Source organism: Neophocaena asiaeorientalis, unplaced genomic scaffold (assembly GCF_003031525.2).
Source record: "Neophocaena asiaeorientalis asiaeorientalis breed wild unplaced genomic scaffold, Neophocaena_asiaeorientalis_V1.1 scaffold78, whole genome shotgun sequence".
In the NCBI taxonomy this organism is placed as follows: domain Eukaryota; kingdom Metazoa; phylum Chordata; class Mammalia; order Artiodactyla; family Phocoenidae; genus Neophocaena; species Neophocaena asiaeorientalis.
Window position 1 is genome coordinate 15,454,018 of NW_020175018.1, and position 27,418 is coordinate 15,481,435.

General features: G+C 49.4%; 1 protein-coding gene across 1 annotated transcript in view; it reads left to right on the forward strand.

The window, feature by feature from the left end:
• The first annotated feature begins 2,154 nt into the window (after window positions 1-2,154).
• PRRC2B (proline rich coiled-coil 2B) overlaps window positions 2,155-27,418 on the forward strand; it is a 62,936-nt gene continuing 37,672 nt past the window's right edge. The window contains exons 1-10 of the mRNA XM_024762221.1: window positions 2,155-2,278; window positions 5,413-5,582; window positions 6,421-6,598; window positions 9,373-9,475; window positions 11,976-12,048; window positions 15,910-16,053; window positions 17,947-18,188; window positions 18,652-18,773; window positions 19,206-19,348; window positions 24,996-25,086. Of these exons, the coding sequence (XP_024617989.1) occupies window positions 5,468-5,582; window positions 6,421-6,598; window positions 9,373-9,475; window positions 11,976-12,048; window positions 15,910-16,053; window positions 17,947-18,188; window positions 18,652-18,773; window positions 19,206-19,348; window positions 24,996-25,086 (1,211 nt within the window). The 5' untranslated portion in view covers window positions 2,155-2,278; window positions 5,413-5,467. The remainder of the gene's footprint in view (window positions 2,279-5,412; window positions 5,583-6,420; window positions 6,599-9,372; window positions 9,476-11,975; window positions 12,049-15,909; window positions 16,054-17,946; window positions 18,189-18,651; window positions 18,774-19,205; window positions 19,349-24,995; window positions 25,087-27,418) is intronic.

Here is a 27,418-nt window from a genome sequence, read left to right on the forward strand (position 1 = left end):
CTCTTGCCATTCTTTAGGCTGACTGTAATTTGCCCACCCTGCTCTAAGAGAGAATTGGGGCTGAAGGATGTTCATCTGTGCAGTCTGACTGTGGAGCGTTGCAGTGGACAACTATCAGACCCCCTCCCCACAGGTGTTGTCTCCGTAGCAATGGTGGCTCAGTAGCGTTGCCTGTTAGCACCCCAGATTTCTATAGAAATACAGAATCCAGTCCCGATGTGTGGTAAGACATGGCTGCTTTGACAATAAATCGTGTAATTCCATGGCTGTGGGTTATTAACATTGACATGGGTTTTTTTTTTTTATCTTTTTTTGTTTACATTGACATGTTTGATTTTAGAACCCGCTGGCATTTGTGAAATCTTGTCTTGGCCCCTCAGTTCTGTAGGTGGGGAAACTGAGGTCTAGAGAGGCCAGTAGTGTGCCCAGCAGGTGCAAAACTTGGTTAAAAACTGGGAGAAGGGTCCCTCCAAAAAGTGCACGTATGGGTTTAGTTGCAGACGTTAGTCCAGTGTGTTCCCTGTTTTGGCTTCACGGAGGGGCTCTTGTCAAAAGGAATAGAAAGCATATTCCCTAAACATAGTAGGTGCTCAATAAGTGTTTGCTGAATGGCTGAATTTATTTAGAGGACATAGTTCAAGCAACAGTTGTTGACCAGCTAATACCTCTTAGTGCCCCTTAGCCAGGGTTTTCTTTATTGTTTTCTGGGATGTGGGAAGCGGGGGTACAGTCAGGCTCCGGTCTCCTAGTGCTCCCTGAGGGTGAGTGTGGGGACTGGTCAGTTCGGAGAAGCGTGGTGTCACCAGGAAGACCCACTGAGAGCTCTCTTTGTCTACTCTAACCTCTGCCCATGGGCCCAGGAAGTACAGAATCAGAGAAAGATCGGTTTGTATCAGTGAACTGGCAGAAGTTTGGACTGACAGGCTTTTTTTTTAAGATTTATTTTTTATTGAGGTAACATTGGTTTATAACATTATATGTTTCATGTGTGCAACCTTGTATTCCTACTTCCGTATGCCCCAGTGCGTGCTCACCACCGTTTAGTCTCTGTCTGTCACCATACGTTGATCCCCTTTGCCCATTTCGCCCTCTCCCCACCCCTTCCTTTCTGCTAACCATTGCTCTGTTCTTTGTTTGCTTTGGTCTGTTCATTTATTTTTTTTGTTTGTTGGTTTGGTTTTTTATATTCCACATATGAGTTGAAATCATACAGTATTTGTCTTTCTATGTCTGACTTATTTCACTTAGCATAATACCCTCAAGGTTCATCCATGTCACAAATGGCAAAGTTTCATCTTTTTTTATGGCTGAATAGTATTCCATTGTGTGTATATACCACATCTTCTTCATTCATCCATTAGGCTATTGTAAATAATACTGCGATGAACATAGGGGTGCATGTAGCTCTTCAAATTAGTATTTCATATTCTTTGCATAAATTTCCAGAAGTGGGATTGCCAGCTCATATGGTAGTTCTGTTCTTAATTTTTGAGGAATCTCGATACAGTCTTCCATAGTGGCTACACCAATTTACATTCCCGTGGATTAACAGATTTTTTTTTTTTTTTTTTGCAGTACGCGGGCCTCTCCTGCTGTGGCCTCTCCCGTTGTGGAGCACAGGCTCTGGACGTGCAGGCCCAGCGGCCATGGCTCACGGGCCAAGCCGCTCTGCAGCATGTGGGATCTTCCTGGACCGGGGCACGAACCCGTGTCCCCTGCATCGGCAGGCGGACTCTCAACCACTGCGCCACAAGGGAAGCCTGGATTAACAGATTTTAAGAAGACTTTCTAGTAGTATCTATAGAAACAAGACTTTTTCTGGTCAAGTTTCAGAATTATAAGACATTTGGTTTTTTAAAATCAAGCATGTTGGGCTTCCCTGGTGGCTCAGTGGTTAAGAATCCGCCTGCCAGTGCAGGGGACACGGGTTCAAGCCCTGGTCCGGGAAGATCCCACATGCCGCAGAGCAACTAAGACCGTGCGCCACAACTACTGAGCTTGCACTCTGGAGCCCGTGAGCCACAACTACTGAGCCCACGTGCCACAACTACTGAAGCCTACGTGCTTAGAGCCTGCGTTCTGCAACAAAAGAAGCCACTGCAGTGAGAAGCCCGCGCACCGCAGCAAAGAGTAGCCCCTGCTCGCTGCAGCTAGAGAAAGCCTGCACGCAGCAGCAGACACCCAACGCAGCCAAAAATAAATAAATACAATAAATAAATTTTTAAAAAATCAAGCATGTTAAGATTTAATGTAGCAATTTGACGGCCCAGGATGTCTGGTGAATAATTTTTATTTCTCTTTGTTGGTTTGGTTTTTAATTTAGTAAAGAACTAGTTATCTGGATTTAAATGAATGATGCGGCATCTGTAGTCCTGCAAGATGTGTGGCTGGGAAGAAGGCATCACTGGCTTTGTTCAGAAGTGTTTGTAGGTTCAGTGGTCAGGTGAAAGTTGTGGTCAGAGACAGCAGAGAGGTAGCTGTAAGTTAGCATTTTCCATCATTGTGCTGAAGTGAGAGATTCTGGAACGTGCTTCTTATTAATCGGCTGTGTGACCGTGGGTGAGTCCTGTCATCTCTGTAGGCTGGACTTTGGGTGGAGCTTGTGTCCATTTTATCCTCTGCTGTATCCCAGTCCCAGCTCAGGGCTTGGGCACATGACAGTGCCTGCCTAGTAAAAACGTGTTGAATAAGCGATTGTAATAGTTTCCTGTGGTCGCTGTGACAAATTACCACAAATCTCGTGGCTGAAAACAGCACAGATGTGTTCTCTCCGAGTTGTGGAGGTCAGAAGTCTGAAATGAATCTTGCTGGGCTGAAATTGAGGTGTCGGCTGGGCTGTGCTCCTTCTAGGGGACGCTCTGGGGGAGAATCCGTTCCCTGGCCTTTTCCAGCTTCTAAGAGGCGGCCTGCATCCCTCTGCTCGTGGCCCTCTTCCAACTTTAAAGAGCACCCCTCCAGCCTGTGCTACTGCTGTCAACCGCTTAGGGTCTGACCCTCCTGCCTCCCTCCTGTAAGGACCCTTGTGATTACCTTGAGCCCACCCAGATAATCCAGGATAATCTCCCCAGCTCAATATCCTTAATTTCATCACACCTTTGCCTGAGAAGGGGACATATTCACGGGTTCTGGGAATTAGGACGTCAACGTTTTTGTTATTCAGCAGGTCACACTAGTTTGTAAAGAGTGCCAGGAGTCCCTCAGTATCCCATTTATAGCCCGTGGAATGGTCTCCTATGGATGAATAAAAGACTCCATCCCTCTGCTGGGACCCCTCCTTGGACCCCCCGCTGGAGCTGTAGGGCCTCTTCAGGGCTGCCCTCTCAGGCTGCGCCACACATTTCCCACCTGGAGACCTTCAAAAGTGCTTATTTAAGCCTTTTCCTTTTAGACCCAGAGTCAGCAAGTTTGCAGGCCACTTGTCCTGTTGCATATTTTTTGTTTCTTTAAAACAAGTGTGAAAAATGTAAAAAAATTTTTAGCTTGAGGGCCTTACAAAACAGGCCATTGGCTGGGACCCTGACTGGTGTTTGCCAACCCCTGTTTTAGACTGAGCTGTGCAGGATGGGGCCACGTGTGGCCGTCACCTTGGTGGCAGTCTCAAGGGCTTTTGTTCACAGTGGAATGTGTGTGTGCCCATGTGTATTGGGAGGGATTCATGTTCCTACCCCAGTGATCTTTTCTGTTGGTTTGATATGACAAGTGTCTAAAATTAAGATCTCATCTAGTCTTAATGGAGAATTTCAGGTTGTTTTCCATTTGAAAGCCTATTCATTACTGGTCTGACACAAACACGATACAGTCCCTTTCCTGGAGGAGGGGCTCTCAGCCTAGTCTGGGGGAAGCAGCCAGGGGAGGTTATTACTAGTTCTGACTTCGGCAGAAACTCACTGGATCCAACTTCGGGGAGGGAGATTTAAAGATAAAGGGGTGTGTCCTGGAACCCTTGGCATCAGAACTCGAATTTGGACACTTTGGGCTGGTTTCCCTCCCTGTCATCGCCGTTCCTTGCTCCTGGTACGTGAGGCCGGCACTGGGGAGGGTGGCTGGCATCGAGTGCTCTGACGTGTAAACTTGGCGAGCACCTGAGCGTTTCTGCTGGTTTGTTTGTTCATGGAGCCCTGTCTCCTGGACACTGCAGTGTGGTTCGCTTCCTGGGGATTGGGTGCTGCACGTGAGCCTCTCCCTTGGCTGGCTGTAGCTGCACCTGGTAGGTGACCCCTGCACATCCTATGCAGCTCACGGTGCTCACCCCTAGGCATCCATTGAGGTGCCTGAGTGTTTCCGGATACAGATTGCGTGCTTATCTATTCCTGTACCTGAGACAGTGACCAGCGGGTCTTGAGTATCAGGTTTCATGTGAAATGAATGGAAGGATGGATGTACCCAGCTCACTGGATGTGCTCTTCTGGCCGGCGTGGCTTCAGAATAGGATGAAATGGCAGACCTTCCTGCTGCAGCTACACCAAGTGCCTGTTATGAGTCATGGATGTTTTCACAGTTACCTCCGTCTTGTCATTTTACCGACATGCCCAAACTGATGCTTTAGCTTTCTTTTCCATACATTAATTCTAATGGGAGGTAATGGTCACTTGTACAAGTTTTAGTTTTCCACGGTCAAGTTTAGAGCCAGTGAGGCCAAGGGTGAGGGTGGAATAAAAGGCACTGGAGCTGGCACGTGGCCTTACTGAGTAGTGAAATGGATGAGCGAGGAAGTGAATGAGGAAAGTGCTCCTAGAGGAGCCTGTAGAAAGTTAGAAGGTGGCAGAGGGGAGAAGCTTCTTCCTTGGTCGGTTTTTCAAGATGTTCTCTGAGTGGAAGGCAGGAGTGGACAGTGAAGCTGCGGGGGCTCTGCACCAGGAGGCCTGTTCTCTGTTTGCCCCGTCTACACCTCAGAGAGCCCTGCTCTTGTGGCCTGAGCAGGTGTTTCCCTCTGGGTGCTGGTCCTTTAGTTTGAAAGGTACCTGCACCCGGCTGTTCCTGGGTGATTTCCTGACTGTGCTTCCCTTTGGTTTGGGTTTGCTCATCCTTGAAATGGACAGTAGCCTTCCATAAGGACGACCTTATTTTCGATGTGACGTGGATGTGCTACAAGGGGCGAGCATTTGTTTTTCCACCTTGCGGAGCTGTCCTTGACTCAGGGAGCGGACTCAGTGTGTAGAAGTTTACATCTCAGTGTGGTTGGTGAGTGATAGAGTCAGCTGCTTTTCAGGCAGGGAGAGTTCTTAGCGTTGCTCTTTAAATGTGAGCAAGGCTGCCCGTGCGCGCTAAGGGCATCTTTCTAGGGACAGAGTCCGTCCAAAGCGTTCTTCAGATCTTCAAGGAGGTCCGTGATCCCTAAAGGATTCCGTCCACTGGATCAGAGGTTCTGGTGGATTAACACTCGTTTTGTTTTTTTTCCCCCCCACTTCAAAGGCAGATCGGGAGCGGTGCCGAGAAAAATTTCCTTACTAGATGACATTTCATCGCAATGTCCGATCGTTTGGGGCAAATAACCAAGGGCAAGGATGGGAAAAGCAAGTATTCGACTCTCAGCCTGTTTGATAAGTATAAAGGAAAATCAGTAGACTCGATCAGATCCTCAGGTAAGAGGGGGTTGGAGGCCAGTTCCTTATGCTTTCCCTTAAGCGAGAAGCTCCAGGTCAAGGATCAGGAAAACCTAGAGTCCCCTGTCTGGTCAGACAGGAATGGTCCACGCAGACCCGTCTTCTGGGCACGTGATGGTCATCCTGTAGTTCAGGGGAAACACGTCACCCTCTGCTCCTGGTTGATGTATGATTTCAGAGCCTGGAACATCCTGACTCTGCTGTACTAGGATTATTTCCTCATCTGTCTTATCTTATTGAAGCCATGGATATTTTGAGCCCGATGGGCAGAATGGAATTTAATTTGCACTAGTTACCCCTTTAGGTTTCATGGTTCTGATATTCCGGAGCCTGGCGGGGAACGTTCCTGTTGATTCTGTCCACACCCCTTGAGGATTTTATGAATGCTGGGGGCCCTGCTCAGGCTTGGCTTGGGTCTAGGCGAGGCTGTCCCTTCAGTCCTGCTGTAACGAGGCCAGAGCAGTCTCCCCTCTGCACAGGGCTAGTCATTCTGTGGGATGGAGGTTTCTAGGCCTGGCCCCTCCCCCGTGTCCTAAACGCCCTGAGCCTTCTGCCCACGAGCAAACTGGAAGCCTCCGCACAGACTTCAGCAGCTCCTGTGTCTCTGAAGTCCTCGGTGAAGGGCTTGTAAAAGGACTGACTACAAGTGACCACCAAGCACTTTTCGTGTGTTTGCGTGGCGGGTCTGTCCCTTGTTTTTTGTTTGGTTGCCTCTGTCATTATCCTCTAGAGTTTGGAAGAGCAGCTGAATGAACCCGGCATCTTTCCTTCCATGACTTTCTGTGCAACATCTCTTTCCACCTCTCCCTCCACGCAGTTATTCCTAGACATGGCTTACAGAGTCTTGGGAAAGTTGCCACAGCCCGGCGTATGCCACCGCCTGCAAACCTGCCAAGCTTGAAGTCTGAAAACAAAGGAAACGACCCCAACATCGTTATAGTACCCAAGGACGGGACGGGATGGGCAAACAAGCAGGATCAGCAAGACCCAAAGAGGTGAGAGCAGAGGGGCGGGCGGAGGGCCGGGAGCTGGAGCTGCGTCCATGGCCGGCCCCCTCTCCTCCTGCAGGGGGCAGCTCTAGAGAACTGGGCAGGTTCCAAAGGAAGCTTCTTTCACCCCCGACTCCTGCTACTTAGCAGTTTCTTGCTCCCTGCCTTCATTTTTTCCTGGCTCTGGGAGCCGATGCAACAGTGTTTCTGTGAGCTGCCTTTCCCTGGTGACCAGTGTCCCCTGTGCCTTGTTAAGAAGGGCTCACCTTTCCCAGAGGAGCCACTGTGGGGAGAGCTGAGCGCTTCACCTGGTTGGGGTCCCTGGGTGCTGGGCCCCAGGTGGAGAAGGTGGAGCCGTCCCAGCTGTTGGGGCAGCAGGGCCCCGCACAGGTGCCTGCACATGCTCTGTAGGACTCAGTTACGAGGACAGCCACCCCAGTCCAGGCACTCGGGGTCAGCGCGCAGCCTCCCTGCAGGCCCACCCTCTGCCGGCACAGCACTTACGGGAGCCTTAGGAGGCCCGGGATCTGGCACAGAGATCATTAGAGGGATGTTGTGTGGTGGCGCTGACAGTACGAGTGTGCCGCCTGAGCCTTCGTTCCTCCTTCCGTGGCCCGTGGCCTGTGGCCCGGCTGCGTTCCAGCCAGCGGTAGGGTGTCCAGGGAAGAGGACTGGGGTTTGCGCTGGGAGGGGTTTGGGGAAGGACGGGGCCTCTCTGAGGCTGGCAGGCAGAGCCCTGCTGCTGGGGTTGGCCGTGAAAACAGAGCAGTCCAGCCTCATACCCTCTCTTGCCCTGTGTCTCCCTTGTGGTCTGGCTGCTGACTGATACTCAGGACCCAGAAAGTAAAAGTGGCCCAGAGCACAGCCTGCCAACCAGGGTCCTTTTCTCTAATTGGAAGTGGCCAATAGCTTTTGTAAAACTTCTGTAGTTACTTCAGACAATATGTAGAGAGTGAGCCAATAATTCGGTCACATGATCAGTAATAACTGAAATTTTAAGACATTTCCTAACCGTTGGCTTAGGGATCATCCTGATTGACGGTATAGTGTGACTTTTAGAACTGGACAGATGTGTGTGGTTTCCAGCCAGGCCGTTTATGGGGCCTGGTTTATTTGGCTTCTGAGCATCGTTGTCCTCCTGTGAAGTACAAATAACACCTGGTTCCGGGGGTGGCTACAGGAAGTGGATGAGATTTGCCCAAGTCTCGTATTTAGCACAGGGCCTGGCACAGAGGCGGTACGTGGCGGATGTCCTCATTCTGTTCAGGTGTAGACGCTGCAAACAGCTCAGCGTAAGCGTTGAAATGCCTCTGCTACTGAAAGTTCTAGAGAGAGAGGACAAAGCCTTGCTGCCTCCTTTTATCCGGCCTTATGCACCAGTGGCATTGAAAGTGTCGGGCATCTTCAACGAGGCCAGTGTGCTGAAGCATGTTTGCCAGCCAGAGGTGAAGAGTGAGTGTTGGCGGGGGCAGCAGACCCCGGCGCTGCTTCTCTGCCTCCCCTGGGCCACATCCTCACGAGGCTGTCGGGGAGGTGGCCGAGTAGGGGGGCCACACCTGCTGGGACTCAGTGTTTGGAGACCACAGAAGTGACACCACCTGGAAGCATCTATTTCAGGTAGAAGGTGATGTGAGAGAGGAGGGTCAGTGGCCTTCATTGTGTAATAATCACAGGTGGTGAGTTACTCGGTTGCGTAAGCCTTGGATGTGTGTAGAATTTGGCTTCAGCTGAGCCACCGGCATTGGGTGGATTCTGGCCAGGGGATTGCTGTCCTCCTTGAAGCTCGTCGCGTGGAAGGTTGAACAGAACGAGTGGCTGGAAGGCTGCAAGTTGGCAGAAATCTTCCTTCAGAACCCTTTCTTATTGCTCTCAGAATATGACTTGTGGGGTATAGATCGACAGACGCACCTTTGCTGGAGGGTAGCTCCACGGTATCTTTTAAACTTTAAAACGTCTTTTGATCCAGCTGTCCCACTTCTAAGAACTTAGACTCCTGAACTGCGTTCACACAAGTGTGCCAAGATGTGTACACAGAAATGCTCGTTGCAGTTTTATCTGTAATAGAAGAAAAATTGGAGGTTGGCACATTGAGGCCCATCCACCTGTACTGTGTCATTAAAAGAAAGCAGTAGATCCATGTGTGTTGTCACGAAAAGATGTCAAGGGCATTGAGTAAAACACGAGTTGCTGGACTGTATGTATGGTGTTACCCTACTTGTGTTACAAAATGCTATGCTAATATACGTAGAAAAATCTGCTTGAGTTTCTCTCTGGAGGATGAGATTGTGACAAATTCTGTGTTATATGTATTTATTTATTTTTATCATGAGCATATATTTCTTTTATAAGCCAAGAGAAGGTTTAAAAAAAAAAATCTGCTCATGCTTCAAAGAGATCAGCCCCTGAGGAGCTGTGAGCTCTTGGTCAGGAGTGAGGGGCGGGAGCTCAGAGCCCATTCCCTGCCCCGACGCAGTCTCCCTCGTGACAGATCCTCCATCACTTCTTTGTTGGCCGTGAGCTTTCAGCCTTCACAGACAGAAGGCTCTGCGGAAAGGCAGAGGGCTGGCCTGTCCTATCAGGTGTCGGTGAGCAGACCTCACACGTGGTCCAGTTTCTCGTTGCCTTGGCCAGCCTAGGAGTCTGCCGGGGAAGGTATTTTTATTGGCCAGAGGCGGTCTTGCTCCCAGCCAGCGAGCAGCCGTGTCTCTCGGGAATGTGGAGGGACCGTGTGGGCATGGTGGTGCCTGTCTAATTCCTGTGTGTGTCCCGCCTCTGTCTAGTTCCAGTGCGACGGCCTCTCAGCCGCCGGAGTTGCTGCCGCAGCCGGGTTTGCAGAAATCTGTCTCCAATTTGCAGAAACCGACACAGTCGATCAGTCAGGAGGTAGGTGCTGGGGACCCGGTCCCGATGCTTGCCTAGGCGTCGGCGCCTCTGAGCTCCCTGGCGCTGGGGACCAATGGGAGCTATCGCTGAGAAGCGTGGCTCTGCGTGACCTGCTCATTCCAGAGGCAAACCTGATGAGTGACTCTTGGGAAAGACCCCAGATGCAGAATAGAATATAGACGCCTAATTTGATTCCAGTTGCCTTAGCTTGAGGTGAGTCACTCGGGCAGCTACAGGCTAGATCGGGCCCCCCGCAGTGTCTCCCCAGAAGCAGGTGTCATAAGGAGACAGCAAATGTTAGGCTACAGAAGGTTCAGTGGTCTGGTGAGTTTGGAAAACAAAATGAAGCCAGCTCCTTCACTTGGTTTTCTTAATGTCGTACTTTCTCTCGGTGTCTTCAGTATGCTCATGTGTCCTGTGAGTCTCCAAGAAAAGGACATCATGGACAGCGGTCCCGAAATGTATTTGTCTTTGGAAACCTTTTCGTCGAATGTCTCTAGAGACTAGTGTCTCTCAGAGCATGCTGCGGGAAATACCGAGCTGTGATCCTTTACTTGTCGCTGCACTTCATACGCCTCTAAACAGAGTCACGATTTAATCAAGAGCTCATATCCTACTTGGCCCACTGGTGTCTGTCTGTGGGTACAGAGGCCGGTATCTGGTAGCTGGAAATCTAGGCGAGGTGTCTGAATCTTTTAGAAGACCGGAAAAAATCTAGACAGATACCAGGCGTTCACTGGCTCCCTTGAAAGAATGACTCAGTTTGCATTGCTGCCTGGGCAGTAGAAGGACCGAGGTGCCATCCCCATCTGTGGGGAAAGCTTATGGCTTTACCAGAGGGACACCCTCCCTACCCAACACTGAACTGTGCTTTGAAATTAAAGGAGAAGCAAGAAGAAATCCACATTCATGCGAGACTGCATGTTCATTGGCCTAAATCCACTGGGACCTGCTGAGCCGTCAGAGCATGTAGTGTGGAGTTCGTATCTGTTTCCCAGAATTCGAAGCTGAGTGTGATTAAGGAGCCCTGGTTGTTTCTACAGCCCTGGCTCTGCGTCAGACTCACCTTCCAAGCTTAGAGACGAACAGACCTGGGCCGGGCCTGCGTGCGGCTTGGGCACCTGTGGAGCACGGGTGCCGCGGGGACTGCGGTCGGGTTGGGCCCTGTCCTGGAGCTGGCACGCGGGCCCTCCGCCTGGCGCTTACCAGCTCTCCTCTCGTGCGGGGACGGTGTTGGGAGGAGACCCCCGGTGGTTCCCAGCTTTGGGGTGAGATTTGCCACAGTGTTAGTAACCCCTTCGTGGCCCCTAGGCCTTCTCTTCCGGTTCAGTGCCTTCGGTGGGTGAGGGCGGGGGCCGTCCCTGTGGCTTCAGGCTTGGCTGCAGACCCCAAGCCGGAGGCTGTGGGAAGGCAGTGCCCTGGGGCCCCTCTGCTTCCTGCTGGTCTGGAGCCTCGCTCTTCCCTCAGGGGCTGTTGAACCCCAGCAGGGGCTGCCCTGCCCCTGTCACGGTGCTGGCATTTCCCTTGTGTGGTCTGCACGGGGACCTGGGCGTTCCAGGCCACTCAGGTCAAGCACTCAGGGCAAGTCTGTGATAAATACATGCGTTATTGCACCTACTCAGCTCTGCATCGAAGGCAAGAGAGACAGCTGTCTGCCCTGAGTGTGTGTGGTGGCAGTGGCAGGGGGAGGATGGGAAGGGGTAACGGTTCATCCGGGATCTAGTCCAGTAAGTGATGGGACGTCATGCTGCGTCAGCTTGGGTCTGTGTATCTTCGCCCTCGGCTGTTAAGTAGCACGTTGTTGGGAAGACAGCCGAGTTCAGTGGTTGGGGACCTGAAGGGGCTTTGGGCGCGGGCAGGGTGGGGACAAGTCCTGGTCCTGCCTCACTAGCTGGGTGTCTAACCCAAGTGACCCAGGTGTGCCTAGCACCATGCCTGGCGTGCGGTGAGCTTTCAGCAGAGGTGAGCCGAGCCGGGCAGGCCCACATGAGTGGAGGCGGAAGGCCTCGCACCTGGGGAGCGGTGCCTCGTGGCACGGCAGTAATTGTGGAAAGTGGTGCCGCCGCCTGGCCAGCGACTCATCAGGCATGTGAGCTTTCCCGCGCGCCTGTCCTGTTAGCGGTGCCACCCAGTTTTTCAGACACACTAGAATTGGGTTTGGTCTTGTCCCTGGAGCAAGACAGAGTAGCTCTGTGTGGGCATGAGAGGCAGCCTGGCAGCATGTTCCGAGCGCACCGCTGGCTCTGCCGTGGGACCCTGAGCTGGCCGCTTGCCCTCCGGCCTGCCTCTCGTCTGTCATGTGGCCGTGGGTCCTGACCCTGGGCTGTTGCCCGAGTGGGAGGCTGCGTGGAAGGCCCGCATGGTTGGACCTTACCCCGCTGGTGGTGGTGGGTACATCAGTGTAGGGTCTGGACCTAAGGTGAGGATCCGAGGGCACCTTGTTCTGACTTGCTCAGGGAGTGGACCGCAGACCCTGTTCTCATTGTCTTCCTTCTTTCAGAATACAAATTCAGCGCCAGGTGGACCAAAGTCATGGGCACAGCTGAATGGAAAGCCAGCAGGACACGAAGGTGGTAAGTGTGTGTGTGGCGTTGCGGTGGGCGGGTGGGAGGGAGGTGTGCCTTTTCTGGGCTGCTCCAGTTCTGTCCAGGCAGTCTTCGGCTTGCAGCTTTGTGGACTCTCCTCCCTGAGCGAGTTACTGCCTTTGCCCCGGTGGCGGAAGTGCTGAATCGGCAGAGCACGTCAGCTCTTTGCTTTCGCTGAACATTATTGCTAAGGACAGCCCTCCCAAGGTGTGCGGAGGAGACCGGGCGCTGGCCCTGGGCTCCGTTGTCGGCTGAGCTGCTATTGGAGCGAGTCACCGGACCCCGGGGAGGAGGTGTTGCCTACGGGGCGCTGGCTTTGTACCTGGGTTTGTATATCAGCAGCCTCGGGAACTGGTTGCTTTTGGGCAGTGACACCAGAGCGTGCGGAGGTTGCGTGGTATTTGTTACCATTGGTGTCCTGCCTGACACAGGGACTCAGACGGCGGCAGTGGTTCAGCACAGGGACGATGTGGGGTGAGTGGAAGGGGAAAGCATCGCGAGTTTTAAGTGAATGCCGAGCAACAGACTGAAATGGCTCCAAGGCAGGCCCAGAGCAGAGCGGCCCCCGAGTGGCATGGCTGAGGGGCGCCGGGGCGGAGGGAAATCTGGCTCCCCTCCAGCATCTGGAGCCCTTTGAGAATGTGGGCCCAGGGTCCACGGGTGTTCTTGAGAGGAGCCAAAAACCCAGATTCTTCTACATGAACTCTCCTGGTTTCCCAGTGTAGGCGTGCGTATTTCTAGCACGCTGGGCGGCGCCCCGAGCTGGATGGAGAGGGACGGTGGTGTGAGTGGCTACACCGCAGTTTTTTTTTCTGTAAACCAGCACGGGCTGCCTTTTTTACCCTTGGCTCCTGTCCCGGCACTGCCCTCTGTCTTCTGCGTATCCCTGCCGGCCAAGGCCTGGCCAGACTTTACGTTTTATGGCTTAGAGTAGAAAACCAGCTCCGTGTGCCACCTTCCCCACACACCCCTGCCACTCCGATGCCCCAAGGACGGGTCCCTCTGGCCTCCGGTCGCTGTGCGGTTGAAGGCCCACCCCTTCCTCAGCCCGAAGGTGTGCCGGGGGCTTTGGAGCCGCAGCTCGCCTAGAGGAGAAAGGGCAGGGGGAGCTCAGCTGGCTGCCCCAGCCTGGAGGGTGAGCGGGGCCAGGTGGGGCGGGGATGCAACAAGGCACTGCAGACCGGAAGCAAGGTCTTCACAGAGGCATGACGGAGATGATTCACTGGCCTGTTAACAGTGGTTCTTTGCTTTCTATAGCCTTCATTTCCATAAGGCTGGAATTTCCTTAAGTAAATGGAATATTCATTTTAATTTAACAAGAACTTACAGAGACTAAAAAAAACTAGTGTAAATTGGCACTGCCTGTCACACACCAGCACGAATACCCTTTGACCTGGAGGTTCCACTTGGAGGAAATCACCCTGTAGATGATACTTACAGCTGTGTGAAATGACATGCACGAGATTATTCATTGCAACCTTGTAATAGCAAAAGATTGGACACAGTCCCTTGAAATGTACGTCAAAGGATGGTACTTTAATGAAATACTGCTTGGCTGTAAGGAAAAAAAGCAGTTTTCTACCGATCTGGCAAGATCTCCAGGACATATTCTTAAGTGAAAAAAAGTGTGGAATAGTACGCAGAGTATATTACCATTTGTGCAAACAACTGGGGAGAGGGAAAGTACGCTTCTAAAAATGTTGTATGCGCATTAAAAAAAAATCTCTGGAAGGAAACATAAGAGGAAGGGAGAGAAGGAACAAAACAGAAGACTACCTGTTTTGTGAGGGTCTTTGAAGTAGGCAGATGGGGCACGAGGGTAGGAGGTAGGCTTCTGTTTACGCGCTTTTAAGGCTTTTTACCTTTGAACCTTTTGATTGTATTACCTATCAAAAGAAAACTTGATTTAGAAAATAATCCTAAAACACAGTAAAATACTCTGTAAACATGTGATAGCTCATCTGGGAGACGGCAGAGCCCAGCAGCCCAAGAGGAGAGAACAGACACGTGCTGACCAGGTGGGGCCGGGGCGGGAACCCGGCTTCTGGTTCCCCTCCTATGCCGGGGTCACAAGCCCGGGATGCCACCAGGGCTGTGGGGATTTGGGGGTGTGGCCCGCAAACATCTTCATGACTCTTTGGAACTCAGAAGGGTTCTTCCTGAGTTGACAGACTCTCTCCACGTAGAAGGTGGTCGTTTGGTCTGTTTCACTTGGATCAGGCCCAGGAGGCCTGCTTGTGTGGTTCAGGCAGAGGCCAGAGGCACACGGCTCGTGGGCTCTGCTGCCAGAGCGCCACCGGCGGCTCCATCTGGGGCCTCAGAAGAAGCCCCTGATTTCACTGCCTCAGTTTCTCATGGCAGAGAACAGATGGTAGGAGGGATTGGTGGGTGAACATTACAGGGTGTTCAGACCTTAGGAATACTACTACTTTGGTTTGAGATTTTGAGTTCTTCACTTTATCTTTTTTATCTGTAGAGGGTAAGTTTAATTCATGATTAGAATAATACCTTCATGACTGTTGAGGCAGAAAAAAAGTACTAGGCATTTGCTGCTGCTGTTGTTGTTGTTGTTTTTAACTTCAGACTATCTACTTTTTTTCTTTTCTTTTGGCCGCGATGCACGGCATGCAGGATTTTAGTTCCCCGACCAGGGATGGAACCCGCTCCCCCTACAGTGGAAGCGTGGAGTCTTAACCACTGAACCGCCAGGGAAGTCCCTCTACCATATTTTAAAAGCAAGACTTTGTATTTCATTCTTGCCAATGACCTTTTAACATAATGAAGCAACTATGTGAGCAGTAGTGCTCCTTTGCGACACTTGGCGATTATCTCTCAGGTTAATCATTGGTTAATAATGTGTCCAGTTATCCCCCCGGCACGTTCATTTGACCCTGGACCTTTTTACTAAGTGGGATGGTGGATGAATCACCGCCTCGTGCATCTGCACTAATCCCTGCTGCCTCTTTCCGGCAAAGTCTGCCTGAGTGAGCAGGTCCTCAGGTCAGCGGTACCTAGGGACAGATTTGGCTGTATTGTCTAGGGATCAAAGCGTGTCACAGTTGGACATTTTACTGTGTGATATTGCTGTTATTAAGTTTGTGTGGTGCTGGACATGTGCTGTGTATTCCAGGAGAGGGACCAAATCCCACTCTAGACCCTAAAATGCATCGTTTATTATTATCTATTCATTGAAAAGACGATTGCAGGTTCCCGGTGCTAAGTGCTGTGAGTGATTAGAACGAAGTTAAGAAAAGGCTTCTTCTCTGCAGAGTTCATAGTGTAGGGGAACGAATGAAAGAACAAAGAAGTTGTTTCCAGATTGCAAGAGTGAAATGTTTGGTCTTGTAGGGCTTGAGGATCTCTGTAGAAAATAGTAAACTGGAGTGGACAAACGAAGAGGCGTAAATCTAGGGTGAGGGTGTAAATCTAGGGTGGAGGCGTTGGGGGCCAGGGCATTACCTCCGCCCAAAAGCAGTTGGCTTCACTGGGCTGATTTCACCAAAGACCGTGCTTATCCGCCCCCCAGGGCCACTGGAAGGACCTTACTGCCTTCTTCCAGGAGTGGGAGGGAAGGATCTGGGCTGGAACCGCTGCCATACCTTACCCCCTGCCCTTTGTGACCAGCTCCTGCAGGGTGGCTGGCAAGGGACCTGGTGCGGTCTGCGGGCAGCCTCCCTTTGTCAGGGAACCCTAGTGCCACTCTGCGGGCACAGAAGGCCAGCGCAGACAGCACCCCAGGAAGGAGCTCCCTTCAGGGCAGCGTGGCTGCCAGCGTGTGCCGTTGTTAAAGCAGAGAAGTGTTGATGCCCATCTCACTTGCTCCATACGTCTTCCCAACTCTCTTGACAGGTTTAAGGGCCTCAAGCCGACTATTATCCTTCTCTCCCGAGGAATTTCCGACGCTGAAAGCAGCTGGAGGGCAGGACAAGGCTGGCAAAGAAAAGGGCGTCTTAGATCTGTCGTATGGGCCAGGACCAAGCCTCCGCCCTCAGAGTAAGTGAACTGCAGCCCCTGTCTGGGCACCCACGGGAACAGCAGAATTTCCCCTTGTCTTTCTGCCCTCTTAGAAGCATGCTGTTTCTCGAGGAGCCAGGTTCCCTGCCCGGAAAGCACGACCGTTGATCCTGTACCTGATCCATGCGTCTGCTGGACTTATTCCCTGGGCTGGGCTGGAGGTCACTCCTCCTTTCTTGTCCTTTGGGTCAGGCCAGGCCTGTCCGCCTTCCCAGCAGTCATCAGATGTTAGTTCTGCTGTACCTGGGTGGTCACGGCAAGGACAGAGAGACCAAGGGTCAATTAACTTGATTCCCGATTCAGGAGCTTGTTTTCTAATCAGTGGCTCCCAAACTTGGCTGAATCCTGTCAGAATCACTTCAGGCGTTTGTTAAAAAGTCTTGATTTCCATCCCTCGCCCATCCCCAGCCAAATTAGAATCTGTTTTTTTTTTTTTAACACGTTCCCCTGGTTGAGTAGCCGGCCCAGCACTAGCCTCCACGACCCCTCATCTGGGGTCTGGCCAAGGGGTCAGCAGGATTGTGTAGCAATTCTTACTGGTACTATTTTTTTCTTCATGGTCTTGGGTGGTTAGTATTCAAGGTGTTATTTAGGAAAGGGATTTTCCATCTGTTCTAATCACGGATTCTGAAGTAGCCCTTGGGGCGGGGAGTTGATCAGGTTTTGAAATATGAGGGACTTTTATCTGCTTGTTTTCATTAATCCCCAAGGTATCCCACCGTGAGAACAGATACCCTATAAATGAAACAATCACTGTGCAGCTCTCATAAAACATACGGCCTTTTCAGCGGCCTATGCTGGGGTATTTTGGCTGCTCCAAATACATAATCAAATTCCTTAGGCCAGGAACTTTAACTTTCTGGGATTAATTAAGATGAGCTGCTATAGGATTATAACCGTTTAGAACTAGAAGCAGCTTCTGGGATCACTCCCATCTCCTCGTTTGAGAAGGTGACGAAGCAGATGGCCTGAGGGGTGACCAGGGCTTGGCCAAGATCATGCACGAGGTACCTGAAGAGCTGGGAGCAGTCTGTGACTTTGTGGCTCTGGTCCTGGGTTCCATTCTCTTAGGGGTCAGGTACTCAGGGACCTGTTTCAACTCCTAACTACAAGTTGACTGGAAAGAGGAGTCTTTTTGGCTCATCTGATTCCTCGTTGGCCTCTGAATTCCACCAGGCTTTGCTACATTTGCAGTGGAAAGCCTCGTCTTAAAAAGATGGTCAGAGGGGGTTGGCAGGTTTCAATCTGTGACCTGTGGGAGGGCCCCACAGGCCGCTGCCAGAGCAGGTGGGGCGAGGCCCGGTGGGTAGGGCCCCAGACCCTTCCAGCCCCCTCTCGGAGAGGGGAGAGCAGCTCTGCTTTACTTCACAGCTGGGGAGTCTCTGACTAGAGGTGCCACTGGTGAGTGGAGCTTGAACACGCGTCCGGAACTCTCTCTGGTTCTAAAGTCCAGTCCAGCGCTGGGCACAGTGCTGGTCCTGTTGGGGTCAGCATGATTGTGGAAGAAATGACCCAAGGCTGCTTTCATTGGGGCCGTCTTGGTTTCTTTGGAGTGTCAGGTCTGAGGTTGTGTAGTTTCTGAGAGTCGATGAAGACCACGTCTCGTTGACACTTGCATTCTCTCTGAGTGGACCTTATTTTGTGTTTCTCTGACAGTCAGACTCCCTCAGCAAGTTCATATTCATTGGCCAGGTGTCTGCCCCCCACCTTCCCTGACAGACTTGACCAATCGACTCGATTCTTCACTTTTGTTTTTTTTATTTTTTTTAAATTTTTTGGTGAGTGAGGGGGGTCCCTTGACCTTCAGAACCTCATACAATCCCTCCTCCCCCTCCTCTTTCCTCTCCCCTTTTGCCCCCTTTCAATTTCCAGATGTGACAAGCTGGAGGGAGGGCGGTGGGCGAAACATAATTTCTGCCACGTCTCTGAGCGCCTCCCCAACTGAGCTGGGCAGCAGGAACTCGAGTGCAGGAGACGGAGCCCCCTCCTCGTCATGTACCAGCGATTCTAAGGACCCCTCTCTCCGCCCGGCTCAGCCTGTCCGAAAAGGGGCTTCACAGTTCATGGGGAATGTATACCACCCACCTACATACCATGACATGCTTCCTGCTTTTGTAAGTCTTCGGAGTGTGCATTTTTTTCCCCATGAGGTCCGATTGTTCACGTCCAGCAGAACCTACTTCACGTGGTTGAATGTCCACCTTGGGTTCTCCCTCCCAGTTTCTTTGCCCTGATACCCTACTTTGGAGGCTTCCATTACTTTTGCATTTTCTCTCCTCCTTTTCAAATCTTAAGGGGCTCTGGCTTCTTGCCCTGGTGATGTGGATGTTATCTTAGCCTTAGCTCTTTAGAAGAAGGAGAGGCAGGTATATTCCCCAAGACACAGGTCCCCAGATTTGCATACTGACAGCAGGAAAGAAATGGGGGAGATGGTGATTGGTAGGATTAATTGGGAAGCCCCAAGACTTTCCTGTTTCTTTTTCCCATTTTCCATTTTCCAAAACAAATTTTAATGCAAGTGGAACTTAGAATCTGGGTCATTACCAGAAAACCCTGTTCGTTAATGTTATGTTTCAGATGTGTTCGCCACAGTCATCAGAGAACCAGGGTACAGTGGAACGAGGATCTTTTCCCCTTCCCCAGCTCCGTCTTGAACCCCGTGTTCCTTTTAGACAGTTCCAGATGAATGACCAAGACGGGTAAGGCTATTGCATTATAGTCACGTATGTGGAAATTAGCCTGCTTGGTGATATTGGAAAAGATAGTGGGCTTACATATGAAAGTGCTTTGTCTTCCGGAGACCTCAGAGAAACCAGCTCAAGACCCAGGGTGTGTGAGAAGGCTGGGGCAGGACAAGAGATTTCAGGTTCCTGGCAGGTGAAGATTTGGCATGTGTTTATTGCTGCTACCCTAGACATTAGCCTGAGCATATAAAACTGCAGAATGAAGCAGAACTTCTTTCAAGGATGTATTTGTTCACTGTGTGTTCTTTAAAAAGGAGACGGTTTTAATATTAAGGGCACACGTGAACCTTTGCAGTGTAGGATTTAGTTTTGGAAAAGTATTTGGGTTTGCTTCCGTGTGTATACTTGACACGAGTCCAGCATCTTTACCCTTCTCTCTCTCATCAGAAAAGAAAACAGGCTGGGAATGACTCGCCCGATCCGTCCACTGAGGCAGCTGGTGGAACGGGCGCCGAGGCCCACCATCATCAACGCGGAGAACCTGCGGGGCCTTGACGACCTGGACACCGATGCTGATGACGGCTGGGCAGGTGGGTGGGGGTGTTTGCTGGTGGGCTCACAGCTGAGGGTTTAGGAGGGGAGGACTGCGGTCTGTGTCTGCTTACCAAGGTTGGAAGTCCTCTGACACCAAGTCCACTGTTTTCCTCGGCAAGTTGGAATGAAAACATGGGGCCGGGAACAGCCTCGGTGCCGTGAAGAGATCCTTGTTGGTTGGCACTCAGACGAGCAGTTGCTTCCTGACAGAGCCATGTCTTCTTTTGTCTTTGGTCTTGTTCTTAGAGGGGGGAAAAAGACTTTGTATAATGGAAAAGTTAAAACAAACGAGTGTAATGAACCCCAGGTAGCTCCCTGTCACCGAGTTTCAGCATTTCAGCAAATGCCGACATTCTGCATTCTCATCTTCACCCGACCCCACCCCCCAACCTGATTATTTTCTTTTAAAATTCTTTTGGATTGTTTGTTTTCAAGTAAACTTTAACGGCATTGAAAGGCACACATTTAATTTTACAGTTTTGACAGATGTATGTATATGCTTGAGTAGCACAGCCGAGTCACGATACAGAGCACTTTCCTCACCACCCAGCCCCTCCCTAGCCAGTCTCCCTCCCGGCCTGTGTCCAAGACTCGCCCAAGGCCTCCCTGTCTTACGATGAATCTTAACTGCAAACGAATGGAGTCCTACAGTTTTCCTTCTCCTGTGACGTTTGTGAGATTCATTCATGTTATGTATATCGATAGTTGCTTTTAATTACTGAGGTATATTTCATTGTATCAAATACTATAATTTGTTCAAATACTATAATTTGTTTACCCATTCAAAAGTTCCATTATGGGGCTTCCCTGGTGGCGCAGTGGTCGGGAGTCCGCCTGCCGATGCAGGGGACACGGGTTCGGCCCCCGGTCCGGGAAGATCCCACATGCCGCAGAGCGGCTGGGCCCGTGAGCCATGGCCACTGAGCCTGCGCATCCGGAGCCTGTGCTCCGCAACGGGAGAGGCCACAGCGGTGAGAGGCCTGCATACCAAAAAAAAAAAAAAAGTTCCATTATGAATAATATGTTCATTTCTCTTGGGTAAATATCTAGGAGTGGAATTGTTGAATTAAAGGGTAGGTGTGTGGTTAGTTTTATAAGAAGCACCCAAGCTTTTTTCCATGGTGGTTGGTGATGCCATTCCCAGCCTCGATTTTGAGAATTTAGTTGCTCTGCGTCCTCACAACACTTTGATGTGAGTCTTCTTATTTTTAGCCATTCTAGTGGGTGTGTAGCAGTATCTCGTTGTGCTTTTAACTTTCATCTTGCTGATGACTAATGATGGTAAACACGTTTTCATGTCGATTTGCCTACTGGTGTCTTTGTGTGTCTGTGTGTGTGTGTGTTCGGATACAAGTCCTTGGAGACTTAACATTTCACAGATATCTTTTCCAGCTGCCTGCCTTGTCTGTTCATTTTTTAGCACTGCGTTTTGATGAGCAGAAGTTTTCAGTTTTGATGAAGTTTAACTTACAAATTTATGGTTTTTACTTTTGTGTCCTTTATAAAAAAATCTGTCTCTCCTTGGTGGCAAAGGTACTCCCTTATGTTTTATAGTTTTAACACTTATTTTTGGATCTGTGACCGTGTTGTATTAATTTGTATATGGTGTAGGATGGGGTCGGGGTTCATTTTAATACATTGGGCTGTCTGATTGTTCTGCACCGTTTGTGATAAGACTTTTCTTTCCCTGTTGAGTTGCTTTGACACCTTTGCCAACAATCAGTTGATCGTATAAGTGTGGGTCTATTTCTGGACCCTGTTTGTTGATCTGTTTATTCATCCTTATGCCAATAGCACGCTGTAGCTTTATAGTAAGTTCTAAATTCAGTGGTGTAAGTTCTCCAGCTTTGTTCATGTTTAAGATTATTTGAGGGCTTCCCTGGTGGCGCAGTGGTTGAGAGTCCGCCTGCCGATGCAGGGGACACGGGTTCGTGCCCCGGTCCGGGAAGATCCCACATGCCGCGGAGTGGCTGGGCCCCTGAGCCATGGCCACTGAGCCTGCACGTCGGAGCCTGGGCTCCGCAATGGGAGAGGCCACAACAGTGAGAGGCCCGCGTATCGCAAAAAAAAAAAAAAAAAGATTATTTGACTATTCTAAGTTCTTTTCATTCTCATGTAAATTTAGAATCAACCGGTCAGTATTTTAAAAGCCTGCAGGCATTGTGATTAAGATTGTGTTGAATTTATTTCTGGATAAATGAAATCTTAATTTTGAATCTCTTGTCCAGTAACTTGGTGAAACTTTCTCTATTAGGGCTTTCATGTCTGTCAACAGTGTTTTATAGTTTTCAGTATAGAGGTCTTGAACATCTTTGTTATGTTTATTCCTGAGTATTTTATGTTTCTTGACGCTATTGTAAATGGTACTGGTTTTAAAAAAAAAGAAAAGTTTTGTTTTTAGTGTTTGATGCTATTATATAGACATACATAGAGTTGATTTTTGTGTGTGGACCTTGTACCAGACAGTTTGCTGAATGCATTCATTAGTTTTACTAGCTCTTGTTGATTTCTTAGAATTTTCTGCATAAACCATCATGTTGCCTATAAATAGGGACAGATTAAATGCCTTTTCTTTTTCTTGCCTTGTTGTAGTGTAGTACTTCCAGTACAACGCTGTATTCAAGTTCTGTATTCCTGATCTTAGGGAGAAAGTGTTTAGTGTTTCACCATTAAATATGATGATAGTTGTAAGGTTCTTGGAGATGTTCTTTATCAGATTGTGGAGATTCCTTTCTATTTCTAGTTTGCTGATTTTTTTTGATACATTTATTTATTTATGGCTGCGCAGGCTTTCTCTAGTGGCGGCGAGTGGGGGCTACTCTTTATCGTGGTGGGCGGGCTTCTCATTGTGGTGGCTTCTCTTGTTGCAGAGCATGGACTCTAGGATCGTGGGCTTCAGTAGTTGTGGCACGCGGGCTCAGTAGTTGTGGCTTGCGGGCTGTAGAGCACAGGCTCAGTCGTGGCACACGGGCTTAGTTGCCCCGTGGCACGTGGGATCTCAGTTCCCCAACCAGGGATCAGACCTGCATCCCCTGTATTGGAAGGGGGATTCTTAACCACTGGACTACCGGGGAAGTCCCCCTGATTTATTTTTTTAATGCTAACCAACCTTGCATCCCTAGAATAAATTCCACCTACGTCTAGATTCAATTTACTGATATTTTCTTAGGATTCTTGGTGCCTGTGTTCATGGCGGATATTGGTCTGTAATTTTCTTTTAATATCGCCCTTGGGTTTTGGTATCAGGTTTTGCTGGGCTCATAAGATGTGTTGGAAAATGTTCCTTCCTTCTCTACTTTCTGAAAGAGTTTCTGTTAGATTGGTATTAGTTTTTTCATAAATGCTTGATAAAATTCGCCAGTGAGACCGATTGGCCCTGGAATTTTCTTTCTAAAGACATTTGTGATAATAAATTTAACTTCTTTGATTAGTTATAGGGCTGCTCAGATTTCCGATGTTTCTGTGTCAGTATTTCATAAGTTGTGATTTTCAAGGGATTTGTTCCTTTCTTTTGAGTTGAACTTGGTGGTGTAAAGTTGTTGATAATATTCCTTTTTTGTTTTTTCTGATGTCTGTAGGGTCTGTAGTGATACAGGTATCACCCTTTTTCATTCCTGATAATTACCTACTTTGTATTTTTTCTCTTTTTCTTGTTCACTTCTGCCAAAGGCTTAGTAGTTTAATCTTTACAAAGAGACGGCTTTTGGCTTTAGTTTTCTCCATTGTTTGATTGTTTTCTAGTTCACCAATCGTTTTAATTGGAGCTTTCTAGAGTCCTCATTTAATTCCATTGTAGTCAAGAGACCATATTCTTTATGACTTCAGTTCTTTCCAACTTATTAAGACTTGTTTTATGACCAAGATATATGGCCTATCTTGGTGAATATTCCAAGTGCATTGGAAAAGAATGTGTGTTCTGTCAGTTGGATATCACATTCTGTAAATATCAGTGTAGTCAAGGGGGTTGGTAGTGTTGTTCAGATCTTATATACTTACATTTTTGTCTAGTTCTACCAGTTACTGAAAGTGAGGTGTTAAACTCTCTACTATAATTGTGGATTTATCTATTTCTCCCTTTAATTCTGTCAGTTTTGCTTCATTTATTTTGAAGCTGTTATGCACATTTATCATTTTTATTATGATTCTGACGTATTGTCCCTTTATATCATTTTCAAATATCCTTTTTTATCTCTCGTAACACGTCTCGTCTTGGAGCCTGTTTTGTCCTATGTTAGTAGTATCATTGCTCGGACTTAAATTATTGTTGTCATGGTGTATATTTTCCATCCATTCCCTTTAACCCACTTGTGTTTGTATATAAAGTGATGCTCTGGGAAACAGCATGTAATTGCACTTGCTTTATCATCAAATCTAACTCGCCTTTTGATTGGATTGGGCTTTTTGTCGTCGTCTCCTTTTTTTAACGATATAATTCACTTGACAGATTATCATATTACGTAAAATTTACCCTTATAAAGTCTAAAATTAAGATATTTTTCGTATATTAACAGGTCTGTGCAGTCATCCTCCCTGTCTGATTCCAGAGCATTTCTGTCTCCCACGGAAGACACCCATATACCCATCAGCAGAGTCACTCCCAGTTACCACCTGCCCTCCACGCACACCCTTCGGCAAACGCCCATCTACCTTCTGTCTCTGTGGATTTGCTTGTTCTAGACGTTTCATATCCATGGAATCACACAGTAGAATACGTGGCTTTTCACACCTGGCTCTGTCACTTAGCATGATGTTTTCAAGGATCATCGTGTTGCAGCGTGTGTCTGAACTCCTGTAACATCTTTTTTTAGTGGCCAAGTACTCTTCCGTTGTATGGCTCTACCGCATTTTGTGTACCCACTCATAAGTTGATGGTGACTTTCTGCCACCTGAGCCACTTGGGTAGGGGAGGGCCCTGGGGCAAAACGGCCACCCACGAAGCTCACTGTTCAGGTGTCTGTATTGCAAGGGTGGCCTCCTGGCTGGTTTCTGCCTGCTTTTGCCCACTCTCCTCACCTCCTAATACACTTGCAGAGTATTTTGTCTAGATTTAAGAGCTGTTGTCTTAAGTCTAACCAGGGGGTGTTAGTCTAACCAGGCTACTTTGCTGTTACCAGAGCCAGCACTGTCCTTCATTTTTTTTTTTTTTTAAATAAATTATTTATTTACTTATTTTTGGCTGCATCGGGTCTTCGTTACTGCGCGCGGGCTTTCTCTAGTTGCATCGAGCGGGGGCTGCTCTTTGTTGCGGTGCGCGGGCTTCTCACTGCAGTGGCTTCTCTTGTTGCGGAGCACGGGCTCCGGGCGCGCAGGCTTCAGTAGTTGTGGCTTGCGGGCTCTAGAGCACAGGCTCAGTAGTTATGGCGCACGGGCTTAGTTGCTCCGTGGCCTGTGGGATCTTCCCGGACCAGGGCTCGAAACCGTGTCCCCTGCCTTGGCAGGCAGATTCCCGACCACCGCGCCACCAGGGAAGCCCTGTCTTGCATTTTTATCCGCAGTGTTTGTTCTGGTGGTGGCAGCTGGGTGGTGTGCCTTACCCAGCTGGGTTGGTGCAGTTCCTGACTGGAGGAAGCTCCCCAGTGGCGACCTCAGCACTGCTGAGACTCGCATTTTGTCTCACTTTCCCTGGCCGTGCTCCTGTTGCAGGCCTCCATGAAGAAGTGGACTACTCGGAGAAGTTGAAGTTCAGCGATGATGATGAGGAGGAGGAAGTTGTGAAGGACGGCAGGCCAAAGCGGTAAGTGTCCCCGTGCTGCTGATCGCTCCGTTCCCAAGGAGCGTGACCTTAGCGGGATGTAAATGCACCCGTGCTCGTGGTGCTGCCGTGTGCCTGTCACCATGCCAAGTGCATTTCCTGGTTACCCCAGCAACCTCACAAGGGCAAATACTCTTTCCATTTGCAGATGAGAGGGCCATAGCTTTTGAGGACAGCTGTTCAGAGATGGAGCCAGGATTTGCACCCAGGCGTGCCTGGCTGGCTGAGTCCTAGTGATTTAACCACTGTGCCAGTATTTTCCCAAGGGTGTCTTACAGACTGCTTGTTCCATAGATTGCTTTGGGTGTAGTGCCCCAGGAAGCTTCTCCGGCCAAGCAAATTTGGGAAACTTTGTTTTCCACTTAACTGTTTATTAATAAATAGTTCCAAGGTTGTCCAGAGCCTAGAGTGTGCATACTGCCGTGTGCTGGGAATCTGGGGGGAGGCGGGTATGCCATATTTCCTAAACTTATTTGACCACTTTAATCTCTTCTATCTTTTTTTTTTTTTTTGGATCATTCCATTGGACTGATTTTTACTCGCAACACCTTTTGGAAAATACTTCATTGTAATCTAGTCCCTCTAGTTTTTAGCATGATACCAGTAGTATTGGCTAGTACTTTTAAAAGAGCACCTATGGTTGCTTTAATTTGCTCCCCCCCGCCCCAGTACTGGCAAGAATGCTTCTTTTTGCGTGAAATTGCCTGTTTCCTTTGTATATTTATCTGTTAGACTTACTCTGCTTTCCGTTAAAATGTGATTACTGTTTTATATTGCTTAGATATTAGTGCTTTAATATTTTTCCCTTTGTCTCTTTTATTGTCAGTAATTGAATGTTTATGTAGTTGGGTCTGCAAGTCTTTGTTATTTCATCTTTCGCTTCAAAGCTCCTCTTGCGCAGGGAGCTGGTAATGATCTGCCACTCTCTCAGATGATACACAAACAATTAACGAATTGAGGCTTCTGTAATTTATTTTAATGTTGCTTGATTTCAACTGAAGCTTTGGATGCACTTGGGAAATAAATATCTGTGGGTCAGTTTTTGGAACACTAAGCTCAGAAGGAGACGTGATCAAGAATTTAAATCAATGGCAAGCAAAGTTTTGCAGATGTATTGGAGCAGCAGGCCACTCTCTTCTTGTCTCTTGGAGTTGATGTGAATTGAATGTTCATCTGAAAGAGTTAGACCTGGGTTTTGGACCCAGTTCACCACTGGCTGCGACCAAGGACACATCAAATTGAGTCCACCAGCCACAACCTCAGTGTGTTCCCTGAGCTGGTTGAGACTCCTACTACAAGCTCCCCAGTCTTCTTTGACATTTTATTTCCCATCCACGATGGGTTCCTGAAACTTTCCTGTTCCATCCCTTCCTGTTCATTGTCTCTGGGGGCCACTGGGACCCACATCCTTTCTTTGCTGCACCATCGAGAGGCTGGCCAGCTCATGTCCTTCCTTCCATCTCACCCTCACACTGTTCCTTAGTTGTCTTCTGCAGACTTGATCTCTCCTGGTGGCTCAGGAGGCTTCGTGTGGGCGCCTGCCTCTGACTGCAGTCCGGAGCCGCTAGCAGTTGTTGCCCAGTCTGTGGTGTCCCGATCCTCACCCGCCCCACCTCCCTCCCATCTCCCTTCCACCTCCCGTGCGTGCGTGCGTGCTTGTGTGTGTGTGTGTGTGTGTGTGCGTGCGCACCTGGGCAGACATGTACATTAGCCAGGTCTGACTCCCTGCCTTCCTCTGCACTCCTGCTGGGTTTAGTGGGCACCACTAAAGAAGAGGTGCTGAGTAGATGCACATGCGTGTTTTGCCCCAGGGCCTTTGTTTACACTGGGGCATGTGAAGGTGAGCACTGCACAAGCTTCCCTTCGGTTCGAGCCTTCCCGTAGCCTCCGCTGGGCATCTCTCTCCTCCTTTTCCACGCTGTGTGTGCTTTGCTTTGTTCCTCCTGCTCTTTATCATGAATCAGCCAGTGAGCCTTCTTTTGCTGTTGCGAGGAGCATTTATTAAGCAACTCCTTTATGCAAAGCACGGGGCGGGAGCTGTGGCGTAAAGGGAAGGGCCTTCAGTGGGAGTCCTAGGCTCAAATCTCTTAGCTCTTCCTTGTGAAAACAGCTCCCCAACCTGTCGGAGACTCAATTACCAACTCTTTAACATGGGGGAAGTAGAGACTTTTTTTTTTGGAGTAAATAAAGTAATGGGTGTGAGGCATCCTGCCAGGAGCTGTGTGTGTAAGGCTGACTTGGTAAACATTGGTGCTGATTTTGGTGCTCTGGGCATATCCTCTCACCTATAGAGGGGGTGCGGGGTAGGTCTGCT